The sequence below is a fragment of the Pteropus vampyrus genome, unplaced genomic scaffold (assembly GCF_000151845.1).
Source record: "Pteropus vampyrus isolate Shadow unplaced genomic scaffold, Pvam_2.0 Scaffold90, whole genome shotgun sequence".
Classification (NCBI taxonomy): Eukaryota; Metazoa; Chordata; class Mammalia; order Chiroptera; family Pteropodidae; genus Pteropus; species Pteropus vampyrus.
The window spans coordinates 2,142,561-2,151,694 of NW_011888871.1; the positions used below are offsets into that span (position 1 = coordinate 2,142,561).

The 9,134-nt window shown below is 62.2% G+C and overlaps 1 protein-coding gene across 1 annotated transcript in view; it reads right to left on the reverse strand.

The window, feature by feature from the left end:
• Positions 1–92: 92 nt before the first annotated feature.
• Positions 93–9,134, reverse strand: part of FBXL18 (F-box and leucine rich repeat protein 18) — a 41,934-nt gene continuing 32,892 nt past the window's right edge. The window contains exon 9 of the mRNA XM_023532764.1: positions 93–5,671. Within this exon, the coding sequence (XP_023388532.1) occupies positions 5,515–5,671 (157 nt within the window). The 3' untranslated portion in view covers positions 93–5,514. The remainder of the gene's footprint in view (positions 5,672–9,134) is intronic.

Genomic DNA, 9,134 nt, shown 5'->3' on the forward strand with positions numbered 1-9,134 from the left:
GGCAGTGCCTCTGCCCCGCTCCGGGGCTGGGGTGGGGGTGACAGGGGAAAGGCTGGGAGTGTCCTCACTGGAAGGACCACACAGACACCTGGTTTTCTAAATCGAGTCCACTTTATTTGAAACTTTTCACATGCCACAAATTTACATGGAAATACCCATTCGAAATGTAGTGTGAACACAAAATTCAGGAGCGGGCATCACCGGACGGACAAGGTCTGTCGTCAAAAGGCGGATGACGCGTATCCGGTCATTTAGCACCTGGTCACACACATACCACGAGAGCCCCAGCCGACTCACCCCCGCCCCCTTAAAAACATGCTGAGCCCAACTGTTTCCGGTCGGTCACACGCAGACGAGCACTGGTCAGAGGGACGGCTGGTGCCAGGGCTAGGAACGTGCCCGACGGCAGCAGGGTGTGTCCTGTGCCTGCACCCGTGCCACACGTGCACATGCACACGCCTGCCCGCCCGCGGCCACCTCACACCCGCTTGCCGGCCCCAGTGAGCACAGGAGGGACTGGGCCTCAGTCCATGTCCGGGCAGCGTTCCGCAGGAAGTCACTGCGGAACCTCAGCGGACTCACCCACAGGCCCCAGTGATGAACCTGGGGGCTTCTGAGCCCGACTAGACTCCAGGAGAACCTCAAAGGAGCCAGGTGGCATTGCAGAACCTGCAGGAGCCACAGCCTCATGGACAGCATGCGGGACACGCAGCCTCAGCACCCGCGCAGCCGGGACGACACGAGGGTCAAGGGGCAGTGAGGGACCTGCGTGAGGCGACACCTGTGGGTAGGTCGCTAACCGGAGAGGGAGGGGCGCTCAGCTCTGAGCAGAGCGGTGTCAGCAGAAGCCGGAGACGGGCTGAAGTGGCAGCCAGAGAAAGCGGCAGTGGCCCAGGTGGCCTAGGCCCTGTGGACGATGAAAGCCATGAGGCCAGAGGCACAGGGCTGAGAACCGAGGGCAGAAGCGGAGGAACATCCCTCCGGCCGGCGTCCGCAGCCTCGGGACCGGCAGCTGGTGGCCCAGGGCCCACGCTGCGCCCACCCCACGCTGCTGCTGAGACAGGGGCCTGCAGGACACCCAGAGGGCAGGCTTGGAGGCAGGAGGGCCGAGCAGAGCAGACAGCAGAGGCGCTAAGGTTTAGGAACGTGCCCCCGAGGGCCTGGGCCCCCATCGTTATCACTTCTCGTGGACCCTGCAATGCCATCTTTGCTCCTCAGCTGGACTGCACGTGGGTTCCGAAGCCACTGCCACCTGGGCCACTCTGCTGCCACGTCTCCCTTCCTCCTGATGCCCTCACACATCCCCCCAACCCGGCCCCTGGCCTTGCCTCTCACACCCTGGCCTCCCAGCCTCAACCGCTGGCCTGGCTCCTTACCACACAGGTCCCACTGTCTAACAGGTGGTCTCTGAGACCTTTCTTCCAAAGGCTTTTGAGCCAGATTCAAATTCTGCATACCTCACCGTCAATAAAGGTCACCAAACACCTGCTCAGTATAGTAAATAAAAGGGGTCACTGAACCACTATTGTGGGGCATGTTTTTGTAGTTTCAATAAAGTTGTGAATTCTCAAAAAAATAGTCACTCCCTTGTCAGGGTCAGCGCAGCAGCGGCTCCTGCCTCGGACCCGCTCGTCCAGGCCCTGGTTCCGCAGCTGGACACAGGGACATGCTGCCTGTGGTCATTGGGCCGGACTGGCCTGGCAGGGACGCGGGGGTGCCCTGACCTTGTGACGTCAGTAGGAAGCACCACCCTCCAGAGGTTCTGGAAAGAGCTGTAGAAAGTGGAGCCACTGAGACGACACTTAGGCGACACTAGTCGGCCTGTGTGGGACCCACAGTTGTGTTTTTCCAGCTTCCGTGGTGGCCGCTCACCGCGCTCGGCAGACACCGGACACTTCTAATTAGAATCTTGCGCTCCCAATGCAAAGGGGCCCGAGCCCTTCCTGCACAATCCTGTGCCTTTCCTGTCAAAGTGGGGGACTCGATGAGGCCACAGCACCACGGGCACCCACATCCCCGTCCCCAGGAAGAGGGCAGGTCTCCTCGCCCTGGGCTCTATGGCTAAAACCACTGGCACTCACTGCCAACCGCCACCCTTCTTCCTCGTCCACTAATTTATTTTTTTCTTACAAGGTCTCAGCAATTTTCAGATCCTAACGGAGCAAATACTGAGGGCGCGAGGAAGCGGGAGGCTGCTCGGATGCTCGGAGGATTGAGGGCGGGTCCATCGCAGGCCCCTCCTGCGGGGGGTGGGGCGCACCTCCTTGGCGCAGACCTGGGAAGGAAGTTGGCAGGACCAGGGCTGAGCGCACTGAGTTCAGACTCTCCTGTGGCCCTGTTCCCCAATCCCGGCCTCTGCCAAGCTTCTGTCCCCTGGGCAGCTGCGTGTCCTGCAGCTCTGGGTCCCCACACAGGAGTGTCACCCTCAACGCCTGCCCTGCAGAGCTGCCGGAGGCAGGGCGTCTGTGCCAGGAACTGTCCTGGCCTGCAGTCCTGGGCCGAGCGGAGAGCGCCTTCCCGCCGTGCACACACAGGGACCTGGCGAAGGGACTCTGGGACCCCCGTCTCCTTGGGTCCCTGAAAGGGCAGCTGACAGGTAGGAATAAAATACCTCCACTGTATGAAAGAGTGAAGTACTCTCAACGCAGCTTCCTGGGGCTTGGAACAGAAACACTTCACGTGAAAATGAGCGAAGCCACCAAGACCAGGGCGGAGCCTGTGGTCTCTGCTTCCCTCAGGCTCAAGCAGCCTCCCTGGGAACACCTGCAGAGCCGGGGCCGGGCCTGGCCTGGCGGGCAGCGGCAGAGCCTGAGGCTGCAGGCGGGCCCAGGCGGCGGGGCAACCCTGGGAGGCCAGGGGTCTCTCTGAACAAAAATGCCCTGATCCCTCCCTCCTCACTCTACCCAGTGTCTGACACACGTACGCCCTGTACACACGCGTGCACCCACACACACATATGATCACGCAGGGAATGTGTGCACACACACTCCACAAACACGTACACAGCGGACTGCACGTGTATGCAGACACGCAAGCACACCATGCACATGCACGCACGCACACGTGTACACGCGTGGGCACCAGTGCTGACCAGGCCCCGCTGAGCAGGCAGCATATGGTCCAACGCTTAACAGCTCAGTTTTGCCAATTGGGAACCATTAGGGTGGGTTCTCTTTCCAGCGTAAAATGCTGCAGGATATAAATTGCAATTAACACCGGTGCCAAAATAGCACTTAGTGAGAGTAAGCACATTACTAACATCTGGTGGATCCCGTCCCGGGTGTAGAAGCAGCGGAAATTCTCGCTCTGAGTAAAAGGGTGGTTGTGGGGCACACTGACTGACACACAAGGTCCTCTGTTTGGGGGTTGCTTTCCAACGCAGCTCGCGCCCCGGCGCCCGCGAACGGCCCCTCCCGGCCATGGGTTGGCACAAAGGATGCTGCTGGGTGACCCTCCTTGCTCGTGACAACGGGCCATCCAGGCAAGAGCGAGATACACAGCCGCAGCCTCTGGACACACTTCCAGTGCCCAGGTGGCCCTGGATAAAAGAAGGGCCCCCAGGGCCACCCAGGGCCTAGGGGGGCCGGGTCAGGACCACGGGGGTCCCGGAGTTGGCCAGTGCCCTGGCCTACCGCCGAGCTGTGCTCCCTCGTTTGTCAGGCTGAGACCGGCCACACCCTCGCTTTGGGGACAAGCAGCAACCAGTCCCTGCAGCACCCTTCCCGATCAGCCGCGCCTGGTGGTCTCCAGTCGCCATATGAAAGAAATGTCCAGAAACTGGAAGGGGGGTGTGTTCCTACCACCTCTCAAACCTTCGTCTATAGCCATGGGCCCCGAACGGGGACCTCAGCCCTGCCTCTCTGGGGCCCAGGGCAGTCTGTCCTGAGGCCTACGAGGTCAGGAAGAGCAAGACCTGGCTTGTGGCTCTCAGGGCGGGTCAGGACCCTGGAGGTGAAGCCGCGGGTCTGGGGGGGCCTGCAGTGGGGCGTTCACTGGGAAGCAGAGAGCCGCCAGCCCCAACCTGGGAGGAGGGGAGGGCGGCACTGGGAGGTCTGTGTGCCCCGGGGCATGAGTCCTCGCCATCGGAAGGCCTCCCGACCCCTCAGCCCGGTAGGGTGGGAGTGGCTGAACTGCCGGCCCCTCGAGAACCCAGGTGAACGAATGCCCAGAGACCAGGTCCCCAGCCCTTCGACAGCAAGTAAACTGCAAGATACACTACATGGAATGGGGGTGACTGTCACTATGCAAACAGAGTAGGAAGACGGCCGAGCTGGGGACCCCAGAGCTGACCGTAGCCAGAACGGGCAGTGACAGGGTGAGCAAGGCCCAGTAGGCTCTGCGTCACCAGCCCGGTGCACGACAGGCTCAGCGTGAAGGTCCTGGGGAGGCATCGTGGCTGGAAGCCGCCTGGTGACACCTGGCATCCCCGGAGTGTCCAGGAACACCGCCGGGCGTCGGCCCTCAGAAGCCCCTAGCTGAGGGGAGGCCGGCTCTGGGGGGTGCTGTGGCTGAGGAGGTGGAGGCGGCGTCTGGGCAGGGGGGCAGGGGGCCGGCACACGGGGAGGCCAGCCCCACGCTGGAGCAGCTGTGCTGAACGTGTACGAAGGGCTAAGCACAGCTCGCTACTCGGCCTCCAACGTCCTCGCACGTTTCCCCACGAGGCCATCTGCGTCTCTCCAGGAATACCGACCTGCCTGAGGAGCTGTGGCCCCTGGGGCTGACCGCCGACCCCAGCAGCCACAGCCCCTGGGGTCCCTGCTCGGCACTGGCCCTGAATCTGACATCGGCCGGCTGGACACATACCAGAGACATAACTGGGTGAAACGTCTCACCGGGCAGGAGAACCCCGAATCCACGGGCACCAGGCCGGCGAGCTCCTCCCTGCATCGCACTCACCGCTGACCCGAGGGGAGGGGCGCTGGGGCACGCGGTCACTGGCCTCGCCATCAGAGGTGCCCACCCACATGCACAGTCACCGCCAGCACCGGGCCCCAGGTGCCCCTCCACGTAGCCCGGTGGCAGGTGACCAGACACAGACGAGCAGAGGGACCCTCCATGGGGCTGAAGTGAAGGGGCAGTACTAGGGCCACGTGGTGCTCTGGGGACCCGGTCAGGGCCCCAAGGAGTCGGCGCACCGTGCCCCGCGTCTCAGCTGAGGAAGGCCTGCGGCCAGGCCTGAGAGTCTGACAGCCACTCGTCCCGCCCGCCCCCCTCATGCCGCCTCACCCCAAGTTTCTCTGAGTGACGTGTCTGCACCGGACAACGTGAGAGGGAGCACGGGAAGCCCCTGGGAGATGGGGGGTGCGCAGGGTGGCGGGGGAGAGGGCTCCCTTCGTCGTGACCCGGCCGGGGTCCCGGGGTCCGGCAGCCTCCCTGGCGTCTGCAGACCGGCGATGAGCCTCAGCGGCAGCTGAGGCACAGGCCACGTGCCCGTCCAGGCGATCCTGCTTCCTCGGCCACGGCGATGACAGGCTCGGCGACGGAAGCAGCTTCGCCTGGTGCTGGCCATCCCTGTCACCACCACAGGTTGGGTGGCTCCTCGGCCACTCTGCTTTTAAACAAGGTGATCTCGTCCAGGTGCACCATGGGGACGTCCCGGATGACGTCGGCCAGGCCCTCGTGGAGAAGAGGGAAGATGACGACGTCCAGAGCGGGCCGCTCGGCCTGGAAACTGAACCAGAGGCGAAGCCGTCAGCGGGAGGGAGCCGCCACCTGCCCGGCTGTGGGCTCCGGCGTCTCCCCGACTCCTGGGCTGATGCAGAAACGGCCCCGAGGGCTGGAGGGGGTGAAGCAGACAAAAGGAGCCTTGCTCCTGGGGATGGGGGCGCTGACACTTCTGTGGGGGCACAGAGGAGGATCCACTGGGTGCCGGACAGAGGGTGGAGGCCGAGGGCAGCCAGCCTGCTCTGCGGCGGGAAAGCAGCCTGTGGGAACAGCCCCCATGTTGCTGTGCAGTGGGAGGGAGGGGGGACACCCAGGGACCTGAAGAACCAAGGACAGTACCCACAGAGGATGGAGAGAAGGGTCAGGGCCGAACCCACAGGCCCCAGGCCACTCCGGAGGGTACGAACTCCCAAGTCAGGTGAGGCAGCAACTCTGCCAGGAGAGAAAAGCCACCGGGAGCCGGGAGCCATCGTCTGGACATGTGACAAATGGCCATCAGACTACCTTCCCGCCACCGCACCCGTGGGGCCCCCTCCATGCAGTGCACAGGAAGCACGGATTTAGTTTCCACGGGCCAGGCACTGCGCTGAGTGCCAACAGACGCTTCCTCGTGTCACCCTCCCAAGATTCCACGCAGCCGGCCAACACAGTGACAACTCTTTTCCCGCCCGAGGAAGTGGGGCTGGGAAAGGTGACACCTTGGCCACAGTAGGCCCCTTAGCCAGTCAGCAGCAGAGTGGGGTCCCTCCCTCCTCGGTCAGATTGGAACGGCCCATCCTGTACAGAGGCCAGGAGACAAAGCTGAGGGCTGCAGGCCCTACAGAGCAGGACAGAGGATGTCCAGAACCCACAGCGACTCTGGTCACGAGAGAAACATCTGTCCCGCATGTCTCTGTGGGCAAGAGGCGTCAAGGTGACACACAACAGGGAACCCAGGTCTGCAGAGTCCTCACAGGGCGCTGCTTAGAGGAGGGAGGGCACTGGGCCCCGCCCAGGCCTTCAGCACTGCGTGACACCTGCAAAGTAGATGCCAGAAAAGCACTCATAAAACCTGATGTTTTGGCAGTAGAGAAGCTGAGGAAATATGCCTCCCAGCTCTGCGAGCGGTGTTCTGGCGGGCAGCGGTGTCTGTGACCGTGAACCTCGCAGGCGAGTCCTCACCTGCACACCCGCTGTGCCAGACAACTGGAAACAAAACATCCTCAGATGTGGGACACGTGTGCAAAGGCTTTTCCCTCCCTCGCTCTCTCCCTACCCGGGCTTAACGAGCTGCTGTCACTTTGCTGAAGGGGATGGATTTCTCAGAAAAAGCCAGGAATGCAGCGGCTGGCAGCCCTGGGCGGCTCTGGGCGGCTGCAGCTGTCCAGGTGGCGGGGGACGGCGCTTGAGAAACCGGCACAGAAAGGCCCTGGGCGTAGGTGGAGCTGCCACCTCGCGAATGAAGCCACTTCCTTAAGGCTTTTCCTTCAGTTCACACCTGGATTAACCTGGGCTGGGACAGAGCTCCAGCCACGCACACTGTCCTCTCTCTTTGTAAAGCCCCTCCCTGATCCTCAAGGAGCCCGCCACACTCTCGGCTGGACCCTCACTGTCCCCACACAGAGGCAGGCCTCGCCTACAGTGAAGCTTGGAGTTGGGGACAAGGAAGTGGGGAAGATGGCGGGGGCTCGTCCATGGCCGGCGGGGCGTGTGTGACTTGCTACACGTTATAATGTCCTTTTGTATGATTCCAATATAGCTTGAGGTTTAAGGGAACGGATGTGACGAAATGAAACAAAACTCTTTCCAGCCACCCGCCTTTAGAAGCCAGCCTAGGCTGTGACTGACGGCAGGACAGGTCACCCACTGGGACTTCTTCCCTGACCCGGCTAATGGCATCAGTAACAGCCTCTGGCCTGGAGTCACCCAGGACAAAGGCCATGCCTGCGAGGTGACAGGTTTGCTCCCAGGCGCTGGCACGCAGCGCCCCATAGAGGCCGCCTGGTCCACTCCCCAGGCCCGGCTCTGCCCTGGGCAGCAATGCTGGCTTGGGACACACCTCAGGCCTCCCCGGCACTGTCACCTAGGGGCCAAAGAGGCAAGGTCCACAGAGACCAGGGGTGCAGCCTGCACACAGGGCCTGCTCGCTAGTCCTGAAACCTGGCACCGCCAGCTCAGCCGCCTGGCTCCCGGGAGAGGCAGCGAGGGGTGACGGCCGAGGGGCCAGAGGAGACGGGTGAGGAGCGGGTCGCCCAGGGCTCCCCGTGATCTGGGCAGAAGGGCTGGCCCCTCCAGGAGAGTCTGAGGGCTTTCACGGGGGCTCTGGAAAAGACAGTTTAAGAAAAGTCAAGCTCGGCCACTTGCCAAGGCCAGAAGGGAAGAAGGGTGCTGAGGACGGCCCGGCCCTGCCCGAGGCCCCCAGACGCACCCCAGGGCATTAAAGACTCATCTACCCAGACACCTCTCTGAGGCAGAAAAGATATTTTACCTAAGGAGCACCTGCTGGGTTTCTCTGCCTGAGAAACTAGAAACGAAATCAAAGTTGACAGCCTCTTCCCCCAAAATAAAGGTCTTATAGAAAAGCCAAAGTAATGAGACATTTCATAAAAGCCACTCGTGCCCTAACAGCCATGTTGAAGAGGCACCAAGGAGACGGTGGCCAAGAATCACAGGGCCAGGCGAGAGCTGACACAGAACAGCCATCAAAGGTTCAGGTTCTCGGAGGCTGCTTTGGGGGGGGCGGGGGGGGCACGGCTGGGCCCCCGGAACCCCGGCCGACCCAGAACCAGCCCAGACGCCGCCTGCGCTGACAGCCTGCCCTCACGGCCGGAAGGGCAGCGTGGCATTTTCTGTCCTCACACAGGGGACAGGGGTAGGAAGGATCTGGGGCTTGAAATGCTCCGTATCGGCTGTCATCATCCCACTGCAAAGTCCCCAGGTCCTACTCAGAGGGACAAGATCATAAATCCAAGGGCCCTGGACCACTGGGGCCGGCAACGCAAGTGAGAGGCTGGCGACCAGAGAAGCCTGGTGACAAGCGCGCCGCCCCAGGAAGCTGGAAAGCAGGGGAGTCGGTTCGGGGCGTCCTCAGGGCTTCCTTCCCATCCCCCTCCCCGACAGACCGGGCCAGGGCCTCTCCCCTGGGGATGACGATACGGATTTCTCACGTGCTTCCAGAATCCCTCGGTGCGTGTGCAAGCGAAGCACTATATTACACCCGCTTCCGTGTGTAAACACACCTTTCTTTTTCACACTTGATAGACACGCCCTCGGGTGACATCGAGAGCGTCCTTGTATCATCCCCCTGTCCGGATGCGTCGTAATTCCTCTCCCAGCCCCACTGACGGACACTTGGGGTGTTCTCTCTCTCTCTCTCTCTCCCTAAAAGCCACGGCACTGCCGTGACGTCTGCACAAACCGCCTGGGGAGCCTGTCTGCAGAACCGGACCCTGGAGGTGGCAGACGTGTGGGTCAAGGGTGTAGACTCTGAT